Source organism: Cervus elaphus, chromosome 18 (genome assembly GCF_910594005.1).
Source record: "Cervus elaphus chromosome 18, mCerEla1.1, whole genome shotgun sequence".
Lineage (NCBI taxonomy): Eukaryota > Metazoa > Chordata > Mammalia > Artiodactyla > Cervidae > Cervus > Cervus elaphus.
The window spans coordinates 109,350,125-109,369,380 of NC_057832.1; the positions used below are offsets into that span (position 1 = coordinate 109,350,125).

Below are 19,256 nucleotides of genomic sequence, written 5' to 3' on the forward strand. Positions count from 1 at the left end.
ACTATGGACTAGAGATCTCCTAATTTGTTAAAAAGCTTCTGAATACGGGGAAATCATGCATATAAAAAACAAAATAGGGACACTAGCCATCATATTTTTAAAAGGACCTCTCTATCAGTGACTTTAAGTGAATTTATAAATATCATGCATCACATGAAACAACAAAATGTTCAAATTATTACCTTTTAGGGTTTCCAGCAAGTTTTTGGCTACAAACCAACATATGGCTTCAAAGAAAGGGAATTTGAAAAGATCTGGTGTTTTAAGTCTTTTTTCCATCTCATAACACCTAAAATAAAAGTTGAAGAAATTCAACATTAGCATTTCCAAAGTTAAATGGAGGCAACCAACTTAACTGAAATAAGGCAGCCCATGAAACAGAAGACCAATGGGGTCCTACACATTGCTCAACACCACACACGTGGGTAGGACTGAGTCGTGATTTGACTCAGGTCTGCCCTTATCAGACCTGACAGTATACTGAAGAATTTACACTGGGCTTCAAAAAGATCACCCCTAGGGATCTGTAGCCTAGTTTTAACAGAAGGAATTTTACAAGGGTTCCACTGTAATAAATACAATGTGTTTAGAAACCAGCTCCCTGTATTGGACAGCACCCCAACATCCACTCGTGGAGTTTTCTTTAGGTCCCACTAAGCATTCCAGCTCAGGACCACACTTGGGAGGGGTCAAGGTGAGACGGCAGAAACCATAGGGTGAGTTTTTTCCAAGAGTCCTTGCAGCAGTCCATACAGCCAGGAGCCGTCTTTCTCCAGGGACACAGCTCAAGATTCACTTGGCAAGTGCGAGAGTTTGGCTTAAAGCTTCATGCCCCGTAAGAACCAGAATCTCTTGTAATAACTCCACTGATGCATGGCTTCCAGGGTTCCCCATGGGCATGCCAAGTTACAAGTCAGGAAAGTCAAAAGACATGGCTCCCTACCAGGTATTTCCAGTTCTCCCAGTCCTTGCACAGTTTATCAATGAGGAATCATTTTACCATAAGCAATGTTGCCTAATAACATTCTTCTCTTATTAGGCTACCAGAGGAAGTTTTTGCCCAAAAGTCAGATTGTCATGCAGAAGGGGAAATAGTTGGTAATCCTCCACCACAGCAAAATTGAAACAGGTGTTTCCTAACTTCGAATTGTTCTGTCCCAGCCCCATATGTTACACCTGAGTCTGACCTGATTTAGTTCAATTCTCTCACTGGAAAAAGAGCCAAAGGAGAGCCTATCCATCTCTATAAAATTCTGAAATGTGGGGAGATATTTAGTCTCAACTTGAATAAATGATTCTTTTTGTTTTAGATTCATCAAGGTGTCCTCCTGTCAAAATTTTAAGGCAATGTTTTTGTCAAAAGTTTCAAATAATTTCTCAGAGCCTATCTCCATGATATCACAATCAAATGTGTTGCTGAAATTGTTTATCTTTAACTTTCAAGTCCTATTCAAGAAAGAATGAAAAGATCCTTCAAGAGCTGATAACACAAACCTGAGCTGCATGCCAATGTTAAGGTTGTGCAGAAAGTTCCCCCCAAAAGCCATACAGTCCTGAGAAGTGAGCACAGCATGAATCCACCCTGAAACGGTTAAAAGGATATGTCAGGGACTGTTCGATATTTAAACAACACAAATGTGATATCTACCTGTTTTACGAAACACACAAAAAATCAGTTTACCTCATACTTCAGTGCCAGAGAAGCTAATGTCTATTATGATCTAAAGATGCAATGATTCAAGTATTTATTAAATGCCTATTCTATGCCAGCTTCTGTGCTGTGTTTCAGATTAACGCATTGACCCAGTTAGACAAAATTATGGTACAGAACAGAAGGAGGTTTTGGTAGTTGTTACTGTTTTTATTTTTTAGTTAAAAAACACATCTAACTTTATGTTAAAGATTTTACTCTAAGACAAGTCAAATCTGGTTAGAGTGAGGCAAGCACGTTTTCATTAAATGAACAATTGGAACTGGCTGAGCCCCTGGCCTTCCTAGTGTTATCCTGAAATGACTGCCTGTAGGGACCAAGCAGAGGAGGACGGGTGGGACTCCACCCAGGACCTGCCTCTAAGAAAGAAAAGGTAGATCCCCCATATTCCATTAGGCAGGGTTATGGCCCTACAAATACAAATGTTGGCTATTAGAATGGTATCTTCCCATAAAGCCAACATGTTTCCAAAGTGAGGCTCATTTCTTTTTTTTTTTTCATTTCATTTATTTTTATTAGTTGGAGGCTAATTACTTTACAATATTATAGTGGTTTTTGCCATACATTGACATCAATCAGCCATGGATTTACATGTGTTCCCCATCCTGAACCCCCCTCCCACCTCCCTCCCCATCCTATCCCTCTGGGTCATCCCAGTGCACCAGTCCCGAGCACTTGTCTCATGCATCCAACCTGGACTGGAGATCTGTTTCACTTGGTAATATATATGTTTCAATGCTATTCTCTCAGATCATCCCACCCTCGCCTTCTCCCATAGAGTCCAAAAGTTTGTTCTATACATCTGTGTCTCTTTTTCTGTCTTGTATATAGGGTTATCGTTACCATCTTTCTAAATTCCATATATATGCGTTAGTATACTGTATTGGTCTTTATCTTTCTGGCTTACTTCACTCTGTATAATGGGCTCCAGTTTCATCCATCTCATTAGAACTGATTCAAATGAATTATTTTTAATGGCTGAGTAATATTCCATTGTGTATATGTACCAAAGCTTCCTTATCCATTCTTCTGCTGATGGGAATCTAGGTTGCTTCCATGTCCTGGCTATTATAAACAGTGCTGCAATGAACACTGGGGTACATGTGTCTCTTTCAGAACTGGTTTCCTCGGTGTGTATGCCCAGGAGTGGGATTGCTGGGTCATATGGCAGTTCTATTTCCAGTTTTTAAGGAATCTCCACACTGTTCTCCATAGCGGCTGTACTAGTTTGCATTCCCACCAACAGTGTAAGAGGGTTCCCTTTTCTCTACACCGTCTCCAGCATTTATTGCTTGTAGACTTTTGGATAGCAGCCATTCTGACTGGCATGTAATGGTACCTCATTGAGGTTTTGATTTGCATTTCTCTGATAATGAGTGATGTTTAGCATCTTTTCATGTGTTTGTTAGCCATCTGTATGTCTTCTTTGGAGAAATGTGCTTAGTTGTTTGGCCCATTTTTTGATTGGGTCATTTATTTTTCTGGAATTGAGCTGCAGGAGTTGCTTGTATATTTTTGAGATTAATCCTTTGTCTGTTTCTTCATTTGCTGCTATTTTCTCCCATTCTGAAGGCTGTCTTTTCACCTTGCTTATAGTTTCCTTTGTTGTGCAAAAGCTTTTAAGTCTCATTAGGTCCCATTTGTTTATTTTTGCTTTTATTTCCAATATTCTGGGAGGTGGGTCATAGAGGATCTTGCTGTGGTTTATGTCGGAGAGTATTTTGCCTATGTTCTCCTCTAGGCCTTTTATAGTTTCTGGTCTTACATTTAAATCTTTAATCCATTTTGAGTTTATTTTTGTGTATGGTGTTAGAAAGTGTACTAATTTCATTCTTTTACAAGTGGTTGACCAGTTTTCCCAGCACCACTTGTTAAAGAGGTTGTCTTTTTTCCATTGTATATTCTTGGTGAGGCTCATTTCTAAGAGATGATGTGTAACTTCTGAAAGAAAGGTCTTGGAGACCAAACGTAAAGACATTATACAAATGTAAATAAATATATTCACATACATTTGCATGGAAAAATTGACTGTTAAAACAGACGGATCCCATTTTCTTTATACTTTTCCTAATTTGATTTGTCATTGTTCTGTGATACAGTATCTATAAAAGGCCAAGAAGACTAGATTTCAAGTGGTGGCCATTTGTGTGCTCAAAGGCACAAAGTCTTAAGCTTGACCCTGAAATCACAAATTTGAAGTCTGTGTCGGCTTCAGATTCTGGTTTGGAGAGTTCGGGGCGGGGTGGGCGGGGCTGTCACAAGGATCAGGATGCTCCACTGTCATCTTGTGAGCGGGAGCCAGGTTGCGACAGGCAGGACAGGGCCACACAGCAAGGCTGTCCTGCATTGGCCAGGACTTTCAAATATCTGCTGGGCATTCAGACAGGTACAGAATCTGTCACTGACTGAGCCCAGAAATGATAGCTCCATTAATGTGAAACACAGCATCTTTTGCAAGGTTTTGGCACAATTTTCTAGGAACACAACTAGGTAGCCTGTACACTGAAGAAAATTTATCAGTTGCCAAATACCTTGGGGGAAAAAAACCCACACTATCTATAGCAGTGGTTCTTCAAACGTGGTCCCCAGACCAGCAGCATCAGCCTCAGCTGCGAGCTTAATAGAAATGCAAATTTTCAGGCCCACCCCAGAGCTGCTGAATCAGAACCACTGGGTTAAGGCCCAATGCTCTGTATTTTGGGCTTCCCAGGTGGCGCCAGTGGTAAAGAACCCCCCTCCCAATGAAGGAGATGCAAGAGATGCAGGTTTGATCCCAGGGGTGGGAAGATCCCCTGGAGGAGGGCCTGGCAACCCACTCCAGTATTCTTGCCTGGAGAATCCCATGGTCAAAGGAGCCTAGTGGGCTATGGTTCACACGGTCGCAAAGAGCTGGGCAGGACTGAGCACACACATGCTTTGTGTTTTAATAAACCCTCCAGGTGACTCTGAGGGTCCACGTAGTTTGAGAACCGTAATCCACACCAACGCTATAGACCCTGAGCTACCCGCCACACACCTGTACTGCTTAGCTGGCCTATGCATCACCCTGCCTTCCAGTGCTGCTGTGCCTGAGCAGGGACATTGCAAAACAGTATTTTATTATAAATTACTTCTAACTTCTTTATAATCTAATTAGGTTATTACATCAGTTGGGGGGAGGGAACTATTGGTGCTGGCGGTTATACTGATGATAAATTTGAATTTAAGATTTTAAAACAGATATAACAAAATATTTACTACAAAAGGGAGCTTTGGGGGTCTTTAAGGGACGGGTTTGGCCCATTCACAGTGAAAATATTGATAGGTATCTAGATTTTATAAATTCTGGTAGTTCTAGGCATTTACTCATTCATTTATTCAAGACATACTTATTATATACTCCAGAGCCAAAGTAAGAAAGCAGGGCCTATAACAGATCCTTGCAAACTCTGCAGCCATTGAGGTCACCCAAATCAGAAGAACACAACTCTTAGAACCCCTGGCCTGCAGAATCCATACCCTGCATTCAGTCACCTCTCAAAATGATATACCTGATGCCTGTACCTGAGGCTATAACTAAGGCCAATACTCAATCCCTTCCTAGGCTCCCTCAGAACAGACTCATTTGCCTCCTAATTATCCCAGGACAGCAGCCCAGATTCCTACAGCAGCCTTGGCCTTCAGCATCAGCGTAGAGCTGACCAGTTAAAAACTGAAGGGAACTTCATCAAAATTTAAAAATTTTGTGCAAAGGACATTATCAAGAAAGTGAAAAGACAACCCACAGAATGAGAGAAAACATTGCAAATCATATATCTGAAAAGGGTCTATTCAGAATATATAAAGAATTCTTACAACAATAAAAAGACAGCTCAGCTTAAAGGCGGGCAAAGGATTTAACAGACATTTCTCCAAAGAAGACATACAAATAGCCAGTATGAAAAATGCTTAGCATCGTTACTCATTAAGGAAACACAAATTAAAACCACAATGAGATACTAGTACTTCACACCTACTAGAATGTCAAAAATAAAGAGAAGCACAGTGTTGGTGAAGATGTGGAGAAACTGAAATAACTTTACATTGTTGGTAGGGATGTAAAATGGTGCAGCCATTAAGAAAACAGTTTGGCAGTTCCTCAAAAAGTTAAACATCATTAAACCATATGACCCAGCAATTCCACTACTAGGTATAAACCCAAGGGAAATGAAAACAAACCTCCACACAAAAACTATCACACAAATGTTCAAAGCAACACTATTCGTAACAGTCAAAAAGTGGAACCAACCCAAATGTCCATCAACTGATGAGGGGATAAATGAAATGTGATACATACATGCAATGGAATATTATTTGGCCATAAAAAGCAATGAAACACTGATAAGAGATACAACATGGATAAGTCTAGTAAACATGATGCTAACTAAAAGATGCTGGATACAAAAGGTCACCTATTATACATGAAATGTCCCAAACAGGCAAATCCAGAGCCAGAAGAAAATTAGAGGTTACTAGGGGCTGAGAGGAGGGGAAACAGGGAGTGACTGCTACTGGTACAGGGTTTCTTTTTGAGGTGATGAAATGTTCTGGAATTAGACAGGGAGAGGGTTGCACAGTTCTATTAATCTACTAAAAACCACTGAATTGTACACTTTTAAAGGGTGTATATTAAGGTATGTCAATTTTTCAAAATAAAAATGAAGGCAAATGACATAAAAACACAATGCCAAAACAAGTTGAACCACAAGAGAAACCCTCTAAGGGACAAAGACGTGAAAAGTTCAACATAAGAATTATCTCTCAGGCTATGCAAAGCTACTTTCCAAACATGTTAAACTCAGAGATTCCAATCAAAAGCTGACTCTGTGATGAGCAATCGCTATGGGGAGTGGGGATGGGATTAAAACCTTACCTGTAGGAACAAATAAGGTATGTCCCTGCTTTACCACACATTTGTAGCATTTATCCACCTTATCTCCAAAGAACACTTCACTCTGGGTCACAGATGAACTCCAAGATTCATAGAGGGCCAAATTGTCATCTGTTGGCTTTATCAAATAAAAAACCTTCTCGCCCTAGGAGGAAGTAATCACACTATTTTTGAAAAAGGAAATGCCATTCTCAGGGTGGCCTATATTGATGCAATTTCCCAATACAATGTTCTAAATTACATTAGATAATTGTCAGATTTCTCAGAAAGACATATTTCACATGCCTGATCAACAGCTATTGCCTTTAGTAAGCATCTTCACAGGTACTAAGGCTCCCCCTCCCAATACGACAAGGGGTCAGTAAAGCCGTGATGGAGAAACAGTTACAGGAGAGGAGGGTAAAGAATCACAAGCATCCTACTGATCTCATGTTCAAGGTATAGAAGTAAATACAGGTTAATGGGCCCCAGGTTACAGAGAGTCATCTCTGCAAACTCTGCCCTTTCTTCTAAGACCTGTAACACTACAGCTGTTTTTAAAGACTTGTGAACAGACTTTCTTTAGTGACCTGACCCTCTGCTTTCACATGAAGCAAAAGAAGAGCTCAAGGCACAGCATCAGAGTCCAGAGCGTTGCTGATGCACAGGCACGTGGTTTAGACGAAGATCTGGTTCAAGACTGTCACTGTTCTGTGACGATGGAAATGCTTCCTATCTGTGCTACCCGATACAGTAGATGAAAAGCCCTAAGTGGCTACAGAGCACTTGAAATGTGGTTAGTACAAATGACGAACTGAATTTGACATTATGTTTCATTATTTACATTTAGCCCCATGTGCTGAATGGCTACTGTAATGGAAAAGCACAGTTCTAGATAAAGCAAGGTGAATATAGGCTCCCAAGGAGAATTCGTAATTTTATGGGCATTCCTGACTTATCCAACTAGCTGTCTTTAGCCTGACCTTAAGATCAGAAGCAATTATTACTCTAATTTTGCTCCTTCTCAGGTATCTGATTCATGGATTGACTGGTCATTGACTACAGGGAAGAAGACTGTATGTTTTTGTAGTTAAGTGAACAAAGAAATACGCGAAGCTTACCCAGAGGACATGGTACCAAACTGAAGTCCCACCAAAATCAATGTGGAAATCTGTGTAGCTGTCTTGAACTCCCATTAAGCAGTATTTCTGAACAAATGGCTTGGGAAAGACTGAATCATCTGGCCAATAATTTTCCACCCAGGAAAGTTTTCTGGCTATATCAGGAACCTCCACCAATTCAGACATCCTTTAAAAAAAAACAAAACAGACACACACAAACACACACACCCACATCATGCAAATTAAAACTTCTTAAAACTGCATCTCCCATCTCAACCCCAACCAAGAAATTAACTGAAACTCAAGGCTAACAAGAATACTTAAAAGTTTGAGCATGCCAAAGCAAAATGTACAACATAGCTATATCTCTGGACCACTTTAGGAGTCACAATTATGTTTCTTACTAAAATAAATTCATCATTTAACTACATTTAGCTAACATTCACAAGGCTAAATCAAAATGCCCAGAACTACTCACTTTGTATCTGAAAATTCAAGGCTGATCACATTTAACACTTTTGGTCTGTTGGGATTCGTGAAGTATTTCACATAATTGTGAAGTGTCATTTTGCTGTCTGCCTGCCTTGCCACATCAATGACATCTATCACTTTGTCACCACCTGCAGAGAAAAATTATCGTCTTATTATTTTGCTTAAGAGTTTCATCAATAGATGCCCTAAAGAAAAATATTTTAAAGACCATATTTACTGCACATGATAATTAAGCTATCTGTAAGAACTACATAGCCTAGACAAAGACTCTTCCTATATCCTCACTTTTTAAGTCCAACTGGAACTTCGGAACAAAGGAACAATTTTTGAAAGAATAAAGCAATTAAGACAGAGCTGCATAATTAACACCGAGTGTGAAAATTTATGTGTTTACAAAGGTTTCCATACAACAATGATTTCTTGTGCAGCCTATGACAAAAATGCATATTACACTGGTAGGTAAAAACTGTGCCACATGTTCTGGCTGTTAATTCCTGGTGATCAATAATTATAATTAAGAATTCTACACAAAATGTGGACACAGACTTTTCCCTTTTACTTCAACACTTAAGATTCTGAGTCCATCATTTTGAGAAACCAATCAGTCATTGGGGAATTAGTGAACAAATTAACCAGTACAAACAATTTCTGTTTGCCTGGTAGTGTCTTCTCTCCTAATATTCTGCTTCAAGAAAAAAATGAAACAAAAATCAGTTCATATTATTGTCTGTGAAATGAGTTTTGAATTGGGATTAATTTACAATTTTCCTATAAAACCATGAGGTACTGCATGTACAACACTGAATCACCCTAAAAACCAGTTAGTTTTACAATGCCCTACAGGATAAGGTGAAATTCAAAATACGGCAATACTTAATCTGAAACAGGAAACAAATAAGTGCCAGCTTCTTACCTGAATGTAACTTTAAACAAATTAAGAAAGTCAAATAGACTATATTATATTTAGCAGGCAAAACAATTCTGTTAACTGAAGCATTTTGCAGTATTAAAAAAGTTAGCTATCAAGTAGTGTGAACATTTTACCTACACTTTTATTACACTAGCTATTTATTTTACAATGTTATCTATACAATCAGGTTTATGTGAAACCTCAGCCTCATCTTCTAATTTATCAAATAGTTCAAAACTAAGCTGAATGTGAAGTCAGACAATTTAACTGGATTTCCTCAGTGAAACAATTGGCAATGTCAACCAATGGATCGATAAAGGGACAAATGCTCAGATTATTTCATGCTCAGAAGATAACATACTGGAAAGAATAGACAGTTTGAGTCAAGATAGACTTGAGATCTAATCCTTAAATAATCTTTATCTACTTTGCTGACAAGGAATGAGATCTACATAGAGTCAGCTTTCTCTCTCAATACCCTAATGAGAATGAAAGAAGTAACTGAAAATGTCAAAAATAATGCAACAGAGAAAGGGTCTTCCACCCTGCTTCTTATACCTTTCTGCGACTCAATACAAAGCATTAAGTCCAGACATCATTAAATGGCAGTATCCTCAAGTCATTAAAGTAAAACTAGGTTTGAAAATAAGCTTCTCTTTTCTAGGCAGCAGGAGGTTACTAAACCAGGATCCAGAAATCTTGCACCTGAATGCTGCTACCAAGGTCTAGAACTCACCCAGTTTCCCAAAGACTTCTTTTTCATATCTGTAGCTACCCCTCTGTAGTATTTTTTCCTAGCAAGTATCAGTAAATTTGAGGACAAAAAAACAAATAAAGCAACAGGATGAGGCTGTACAGAATGCTTCCTTCTGTCTTTCTGAAAGTAGGTCTGCTGAGAAAAACGTTTTCAACGTACATGACATTGCATTTCACTTTTCCTGACCCAGAAACTGAACTAAACTAACACCTCTTCATTCAGTTTTTGGTATTTTAAGATAATATCAAGTTTATTTTTACCGTGTTTTCCCAAGCAATTAAAGGAATCAAGTTCGTACCTACATAACGTTCCACATCCATAACAGAAAAAGTTGGTGGAGGGAGCCTGAGTCCTAGATCATCTAATTTGGGAACCATTATAGGGACTTCAAATCCATGTTTCTCCAGGTATCTTTGTGTCAGCTGGCTGCCATGCATCTTTACAATGATTTCATCGGCACTAAAGAAAACATAAAAGTAAAATGTCATCTTTGCTGATAAGTTCAGCTAAAAAAAAATCTGGTAATGGATTAATTCATATGCTATATTATTACCTGTATCAGTGGTTCTCAACCTATCTCATACCTAATTTTCCTTTTTTATAACTAATGTTTTATAAAGCTCCTTTTAGTATCCTACATGTAATTGGAAAAATATATGTGAATTATATAAAATGCCTTAACTATAACAAGAGAAAAAACAAACTATAGCAAACTATGGATTGCAATATGTAAATATTCAGGTAAACAACACTAGAAAAGGTAACAGAATAACAGTTCAGTTCAGTCACTGGTCATGTCCTACTCTTTGCTACCCCATGGACTGCAGCATGCCAGGCTTCCCTAACAGAATAACAAAATAATGGGATGCCTACAATTAGTCGTAATGAATGGTTGGATTTAAAAGAAGTAACAAGATTAGAAGTAACTCAACACATGCTGCATAGAAGCCAGAAGAACAAAAGGGAGGGGGTACAATACAATAAGAGCTGGTTAGGATAAGTAAAACCAGATCATATTTCATCTGGCTATAAAATTCTACAAATATTTATTAGACATCATAAAGTCGCCTGAGACACAGAACAATTCATGTTTTCCTGCAGACTGGAGGATGACTAGCATCCATAGTCCTTACTCATTGAAACAACGTCCAAATGCCCCAGTTGAGAATTCCTGATTTAAAAGATCATTATCCTAAGTATTTAATAAGTTTTAATACATTAGTCACCTTCAGTCACTAAAAACAGGTGCATTCTGGCTGCATTCTTTAATGACTAACCTGTTCTAGGCATTACACTCAAGTCTGTCCCTTTTCACTGTCTCCTCAGTTCAGTTCAGTCACTCAGTCGTGTCCAACTGTTTGCTACTCCATGAACTGCAGCATGCCAGGCTTCCCTATCCATCACCAACTCCTGGAGCTTGCTCAAACTCATGTTCATTGAGTCTGTGATGCCATCCAACCATCTCATCCTCTGTCGTCCCCTTCTCTTCCTGCCTTCAGTCTTTCCCAGCATCAGGGTCTTTTCCAATGAGTCAGTTCTTTGCATCAGGTGGCCAAAGTATTTGAGCTTCACCTTCAACATCAGCCCTTCCAATGAATATTCAGGACTGATCTCCTTTAGGATGGACTGGTTGGATCTCCTTGCAATTCAAGGGACTCTCAAGAGTCTTCTCCAACACCACAGTTCAAAAGCATCAATTTTTTGGCATTCAACCTTCTTTATGGTCCAGTTCTCACATTCATTCATTACTACTGGAAAAACCATAGCTTTGACTAGATGGACCTTTGTCAGCAAAGTAATGTCTCTGTTTTGTTTTTTTTTTTTAATGTCTCTGTTTTTTAATATGCTGTCTAGGTTGGTCATAGTTTTTCTTCCAAGGAGCAAGCATCTTTTAATTTCACGGCTGCAGTCACCATCTGCAGTGATTTTGGAGCCCAAGAAAATAAAGTCTGCCACTGTTTCCACTGTTTCCCCATCTATTTGCCATGAAGTGATGGGACCAGATGCCATGATCTTAGTTTTTTGAATGTTGAGTTTTAAGCCAGCTTTTTCACTCTCCTCTTTCACTTTCATCAAAAGGCTATTTAGTTCCTCTTAGTTTTCTGCCATAAGGGTGCTGTCATCTGCATATGTGAAGTTACTGATAATGTCTCCTGGAAATCTTGATTCCAGCTTGTGTTTCATCCAGCCCAACATTTCGCATCATGTACTCTGCATCGAAGTTAAATAAGCAGGGTGACAACAGTCTGCCTTGGCACACTCCTTTCTAAATTTGGGACCAGTCTGTTTTTCCATGCCTGGTTCTAACTGTTGCTTCTTGACCTGCATATAGATTTCTCAGGAGGTAGGTCAGGTGGTCTGGTATTCCCATCTCTTTAAGAATTTTCCAGTTTTGTTGATTGTTCCCTAACCATAAATCAGAGATCTCTAAAAATGGAGATAGTCTCAATTTTATATTCCAAATGCTCACAGAATTGCAGCTGCTATACATTGAAAGCTAAGGGCAACATTTGCATAATAGGTTAAACACAACAGTTTCCTTTCTTACAATCAGATCTTAGCTGTCTTGATGTCATCTGTAGCCTAGCTGTCAAGGAGATAACAGGAGAAACTAGGTCCCTGAATTACTGAGCTCAGATCATCCCACCTTCTCAGAAACAGCAGGTCAGTTTAAGGCCTTAAAATATCCAGACAGACTCTCCTTGGACAGTCATGTAAGTAGAAGGCTTAGAGCTTCTTTACCTGACTCACTGAGTTCTGTATTGCCTTTTATTTTCCCCATAAATATTCCCAAGTGTTCCTTCTTCCTCAGCCTCTGAGAACTTAACAATTCCTTAAACCCAATCTAAAGGAGAATCTTAAATCTCTTGTACTCCTTCATCTTAAATGTTTGGTGTTCTACTCCTCCAAAGTGATCAAAAATATATAGATTCAAGTGCTCAAAAATATAGGTACATCATTACTTACAAGAGAAAAAAAAACTGGACCCTTTACCATAGTGGGACTGTTAAGTAAACAATGGTACATATATATGGTACACACACACACACATACTATTGCACACTACATAGCAGTTAAAGAGTGAGATAAATTTATGTATATATGCAGAAGGGTATCTATTAAATATAACAGTAAAAAAAAAGCAAGTTGCACAACATATGTGTAACATAACTCCATTTTATCTTTTAAAATTAGAAGTGTATATCCATCACACATCTGTACACATAATTGTTTTTAAAAATTATCATTTACATAAAAAAAGGATCTGAAAAAACTTTAAGTCTTAAAATAAGGGTGGAGAAGATAACCCATTCACTTTATTTTACACATTTCTATGCTAATCCCATTGAATATGTGTGATTTAGTTAATTATTGTCACTCTGTCTTTGGAGGTTTATGGAGTTAAACAAAATAAAACCAAGACCTTTAATTAATGGTAAGTACAGTGTGGACATTTGTGAGCATCTCTGTAATCTGTATTTAACTCATTTGTGTTTAACACTTTGGCAGAGAAACCACAGGAATCACTGGGCCAGGATTTTTGACACTACTCTTTTGGGTTACAAACCTATTTAAAAAAATGAAAACTATGGCCTTGCTCCCTGAAAAAAATCACATCAACAATAAATAGTTTATACAGTTTTAGGGAACTCACAAGCCTCTCTGAAGCCAGCCGAGAGACACTGGCTGAAAATTTGGGCTCCAAATCAATCAATGAAAAGAAACATTTCTCCAATGACTTTGATACTGATAAAAGAGAATATTTGAGAACAGGACCTTTAATATCGCAAAAAGCACATGGAAATCACTGTGTTTCATATTTTTTTCTCTCTGTTACCTGTGGGAGCCAACAGAAGCCGCTTATCACTTATGCTTCTGTTTAAGGGAGGGGACTGGCCAGGTATCCTCAAGATTACAAAGAAAGAGCAAGGGTTTTACACTTACAGGATCTGAAATAATTCCATAATAGGCTGCAGGTGATATTATGATTGAAATTTGAATTGTACTTCCCCTTTTTAACAAGCCTGGATGTGATCCCGTGTAAAAAGCCTATTAAGCATTATCACTTTAAATAGATGTCAGGCAGTGAGTAGGAAATGATCTAAATTAGCGTGACTAAGTGCTGCATAATGCTTTTGACACTCCTCTCTCGGGCCACACAACTCAAACACATTATCTTAAAAACAAAAAACAAAACCTAGTCTTGCTGCCACCAGAGGCTGAGCAACAGCTGTGAGGACTTCCGGCCGAAGTAGAGTGGAGACGGATCAGAAAACAACGTAAGGGAAAAACAGCGTGAAAACAGGAGCAGGTGAGGTAAAGAGGAAAGAGGAGCTGCAGGTGTACAACATAAGGAGTCAAGAATGGGACTAAGTGCCTCAGATCAATGTGCTTCAAACTTCTCAGATTGAGACCTACAGTTAAGAAAAACATTTTTACACAGTAATCCAGTACACATACATATAACAAAACTTTCACGAAGCTATGCTTATTTACTCCTATTACATGCAATGCACCAAAATTTTCTATTTTATTTTCAAAAAGTAAAAAGCTGGTTGAGAACAGTAATGGCTTGCAACCTGAAGCTTGAAAACGCTGCTTTAGATAATGTCACCTTATTAGGTAACATTCTTAAATGTTCTTTGGTCATAACAGGTTTCCATACCTTGGGAAGACTCGAGAACGTAGTTCCTTCACAAAAGTTCTAGTTCCAGCCTGCACTGGTTTGGAACCATCATCAATTTCTGTGTAGTCATGCCTGTGCCAGTTCCTCCTCTTTTTCACTGGATTTTGAGAAGATTGAAAGAAGAAAACATCTCTGTAACTGGTGGTACCATGTACTTTCTATCATTATAGTCTACATAATCAGAAACAATTGTTAAGTATAATAATACTCACATTTTTAAATGTATTTCTAAGGCTGAAGAAGTAAAATTTACTTTATGGAATGCTGCAACTATAGGCAGTTAACTGTGGGGTTTTTTAAATCCTTCTACTACTATTATTATTATTATTTTGGCCATGCCTCACAGCATGCCCCAACCAGGATTCAAACCCACACCCCCTGCAATGGAACCTCAGAATCTTAACCAGTGGACCACCAAGGAAGTCCTTTAAATCTTTTTACTTCAAAAATTATTTTAAAATTAAACCAAGGAATTCAAATTAGCAGATTGAGCCTTTTATAATACCCATATTTATATATGCTATAAACCTCACTACTATTTAAAATCTGGACTGTCACTAGAACTTTAGGTCATAACAGGATTTTTATAGATCATCCAAATCAGTCTCTCAGGACAGGGCCTTTGATCTCACATCAGAAATCTATTTTAACAGCACAGTCACTTCTCTTTTATGTCAAGATTTATTCCCAAAATAAGCATGGTTACATTGACAGAGGAACAGCATCATAATATAAGGAAGACAAGTGAGGTGACAGAATAAATACCGGAGGGTTCATTCTAACGCTCAGATCCTGTGAGTCTATAGCTCTGGGAGGCTAAAACCTGAGTAGGCACAGCAACCACAATCAGGACACGTGGCTTTGACTCCTAGTTTAGTCACAACTTACTCTGCGCATGTGTGTGCACGCTCAGTCACTTAGTTCTGTCTGATTCTTCTGCAAGCCCATGAACTGTAGCCCACTAGGCTCCTCTGTCCAAGGAATATTCCGGGCAAGAACACTGGAGTAGGATGCCATATCCTCCGCTAGGGCATCTTCCCGACTCAGGGACTGAACCTGCATCCCCTGCACTGGCAGGCAGACTCTTCACCACTAGTGCCACATGGGAAGCCCCGACTTACTCTGCAACATGTCTGGGTGCAGTGTCCTCGATGTGGAAGTGAAGGGGCTGAGTTCTATTTTTCAGACTGTGCTGCGGAACCCTTAATAAAAGGGAAGATGGAGAAGAGACTGAGGTAGGAGCTCTGGACCTCATTCATTCCTCTTTTCCTCAGGGTGGAACTACCTACACATCTTTTGTGTGGCATCGAGGTAAGATTTCAGTTTTACATCTTTTTTTTTTTTTTAATTTGAAAATCACTTTTAAGCCTAAAACTTCCGTAATTGTGGGAAATGCATGTGAGCGAGTGAAAGTCATTCAGTCATGTCTGACTCTTTGCGATCCCCATGGACTATACATATAGTCCATGGAAGTCTCTAGGCCAGAATACTGGAGTGGGTAGCCGCTCCCTTCTCCAGGGGATCTTCCCAACTCAGGGATTGAACCCAGGTCTCCCTCATTGCAGGCGGATTCTTTACCATCTGAGCCGCTAGGGAAGCCCAGGAAATGTACTGATGTCTGTAATTTACTTAGATTGAATCAAAAAATAAGATGGGCAGTGTACAGTCGGATAGTTAATGGACAGATATGAGATAAACAAGTAACATGAAATGCTGATAAGTGGAATCTGGATGGTAGGTTTAGAGGTAACATTCTTTCAACTTTTCCTGTATATTTGAACATTTTCATAATAAAACCTTGGCAGGGGGTGACAACTCTATGAGTCTAAGTTATTTCAAACCCTTCACCTTACAAAGATCATAATAATATAAAATACTGCTGGATCCTCATACGGATAAGGAGAAGCCACATTTAAATAATCAACAGGGGTAGAAATTAGGTTCCTTCATATCTAAGTCTCAAACAAGATTCCCAAGTAATTTATGGCAGTCAGATCCTCAACATGGAAAAGAGTAAATCCCACTTTTTAAAAAAACCTCATGGAAAAAAACTGACAATCATTAGGCAACCTTCCTAGAAAATACCATTAAGGCATCCATCGTGTGTGTGTGTGTGTGTGTGTGTGTATTCTTTTTTCCTTACTTAAAATCACTTCTAGGGAATTCCCTGGCGATCCGGTGGTTAGGACTCTGTGCTTTCACTGCTGTGGGCCCTAATTCGGCCCCTGGTTGGGGAACGAAGATCCCGCAAGCCTCGCTACACAGTCAAAAAACAAAACAAAACAAAAATCAAAGGTATATGATTCAAAGGTATTTGATTCCAGGCTTTTTGCTTAACATATACACAGATATATAACCCCATTTTATTTTCAGCTGGGATCATAATATTTATGCTTATCTTTACTATCATGGGCATTTCGTCCTTATTAAATGCTCAAAAACAATTTAAAGGCAGCCTAGAGTTTTAAGATGTAAATGAAGATGTATCTTTAAACAAAGATGAAATTAATATTTATATACATAAGTCTGTTTCTGGCTACATACTACAAAATTGCCTCCAGAAAAGTAGCAGGTAACCTATTCTCACCAATACATATGAGCAACCTGGTCAACAGTGGGAAAGAGGGAGGAAGGGAAAAAAGAAAAAGAACAAACTGCCCATTTGAAAGTTAATAATGATGTCACATTGTTTTAATTTTCATTTTGACATAACAGATTAGAATTAAAACAGATTGGGATTGGACAGCTGCAGGTTCAAACTCCAGCTCTGCCAAAAAGCTACATCACAGACCTAGTAAGATCATTTTTCTCACATCAAGGTGTTACAAATATCAAAGGAGATAACATAAATCTATTAACTGTACTTCTCACCATCGTGTCTGGGGCAACCAATAAGCTGCCAATTACTTTTCTTTCCTTTTAAATGTGTTGACTTGCAGGATGTTAATAGAAGGCTACACTGTCCTGTTGGACTAACATCCTCAACACATCAAATCAGCCACTGCAAGAGCTGACTGAATTTCTCAAAGGAAGGAGGCCAGCGAAAGAATATTTTAATAATGGTCATAGGGAAAGGAGAGAAAATTTTGCATTTGGATTGCATGTGCCTGAGGAGCACTGAGAATATGTGTTTAAGTATTGGGCTGGGTTTTTTGATACTGGGCCTCGAATAGAGTTCTTAATCCCCATTAGGAAGGTAAAGTCTAAATTCACCATATTAATGAATATTTTACTGTCTAAATGGAATCTGCAGTAAGAATTCCTAGGGAACTCTGAAAGAAACAGGAAATCTTTGGTAGCAAGTAAGAGAGGCTTAAGAGCAGAGAGAAAAATGTCCAAAAGAGATTACCCAAATTAGGTGTGAGGGTGAGGGGTGGGGAAATGGAACGTTAAACCGGGATAAAACAGATTGCTGGATCTGTGGCATTTTTCTTATGGGTACTTAGAGCTGGACTTTTTGCCCAGAAGACAGCCCATGCCTGATCACGGATGAGAAGAATATGAAAGGGCAGGTAATAGTCAAGCTCCCCTCTGAAGCATTGTTATTCAAAGTGTAGCTTCATGATCCATTATGGATTGTGAAATCAATTTAGTGAGCATGACAAGCTTTTAAAAAAATTAAATCACACAGGAAAAAAGAAAATAAGAGTGCATTACATGGAGCAGTGTTTTAAATACTACATTATTCTGATTCATAATAACCCATATAACATTTCATAGAAATTAAATTCAAATTATTTCATTTGGGGGTTATTTACTTAAATTCTAAACTGAAACTTACATTTCAGTTCTGTTTCTCGTCTTGATATAACAAGCCAGTATTATTTATTTCCTCCAAGAATTACACTTGGTCAATAATTACTTCAAGTTATATACTACATACTTCGGCACTACACAAAATATGAAACTTTATAAACATTTATGGGACTTCCCTGGTGGTCCAGTGGTTAAGAATTTGCCTTCCAGTATGGGGAACATGGGTGCAATCCCTGGCTGGGGAACCAAGATCCCACATGTGTGGGATCACACATGGGATCACAAGCCCATGGGCCACAACTAGAGAGCCTGCGCTGTAATTACCGAGCCTACTCGCCACAAACAGGATGTGGGTCACAACTAAGACCCAAGGCAGCCAAGTACATAGATAAGTAGTATCTTCTTTAAATTTGTGACAATAAGTCAATTATACATGTAACAATTCAACCAATTTGCTAACCTCAAATTTTATACTGCATAATTAACAAAAAGGATAACCTGTACTTTACAAAAAAATTTTTCAATAATTTATATAGCTTAAATTGTTAAATCTCTTAGAAACTAGGTAAATTATTAATATTTCTAACAAAACAGATAAGCAGTCAGTTGTTACTAAGTCACTTTTGAAAAATCACTTGCCCATAATCAAAAAACACAATTTCTACTTTAAAAAAGTACTAGGGAAAAAACTGAATTCAGAAAAAGAAATTGTCTACGTTACCCACATCTGACCAAAGTGTGTACAAGGTATGTTTGGGAAAAGGTAGTTCTAAAGTGATTAAGTCTACAATTTTCCCCTTTAGTTTTACGAACACAAAAATGCTAGGATGCAGTCTAAGTTTTTAAGAGAAGAAATAGTTAAAATATATTCCAAAGCCTCTTAAAAATCGCTTCTCTACTCTCACATCTGTACAATAACTAATACTCCAATATA

General features: G+C 38.4%; 1 protein-coding gene across 1 annotated transcript in view; it reads right to left on the reverse strand.

The window, feature by feature from the left end:
• The window catches only part of KDM7A (lysine demethylase 7A), a 75,294-nt gene that overhangs the window by 21,415 nt on the left and 34,623 nt on the right, over window positions 1-19,256 (reverse strand). Inside the window, exons 3-9 of the mRNA XM_043871604.1 lie at window positions 14,546-14,663; window positions 10,178-10,338; window positions 8,199-8,340; window positions 7,721-7,907; window positions 6,603-6,765; window positions 1,495-1,582; window positions 183-289 (exon numbers count right to left, since the gene is read on the reverse strand). Coding sequence (XP_043727539.1) covers window positions 183-289; window positions 1,495-1,582; window positions 6,603-6,765; window positions 7,721-7,907; window positions 8,199-8,340; window positions 10,178-10,338; window positions 14,546-14,663 — 966 coding nt within the window. The remainder of the gene's footprint in view (window positions 1-182; window positions 290-1,494; window positions 1,583-6,602; window positions 6,766-7,720; window positions 7,908-8,198; window positions 8,341-10,177; window positions 10,339-14,545; window positions 14,664-19,256) is intronic.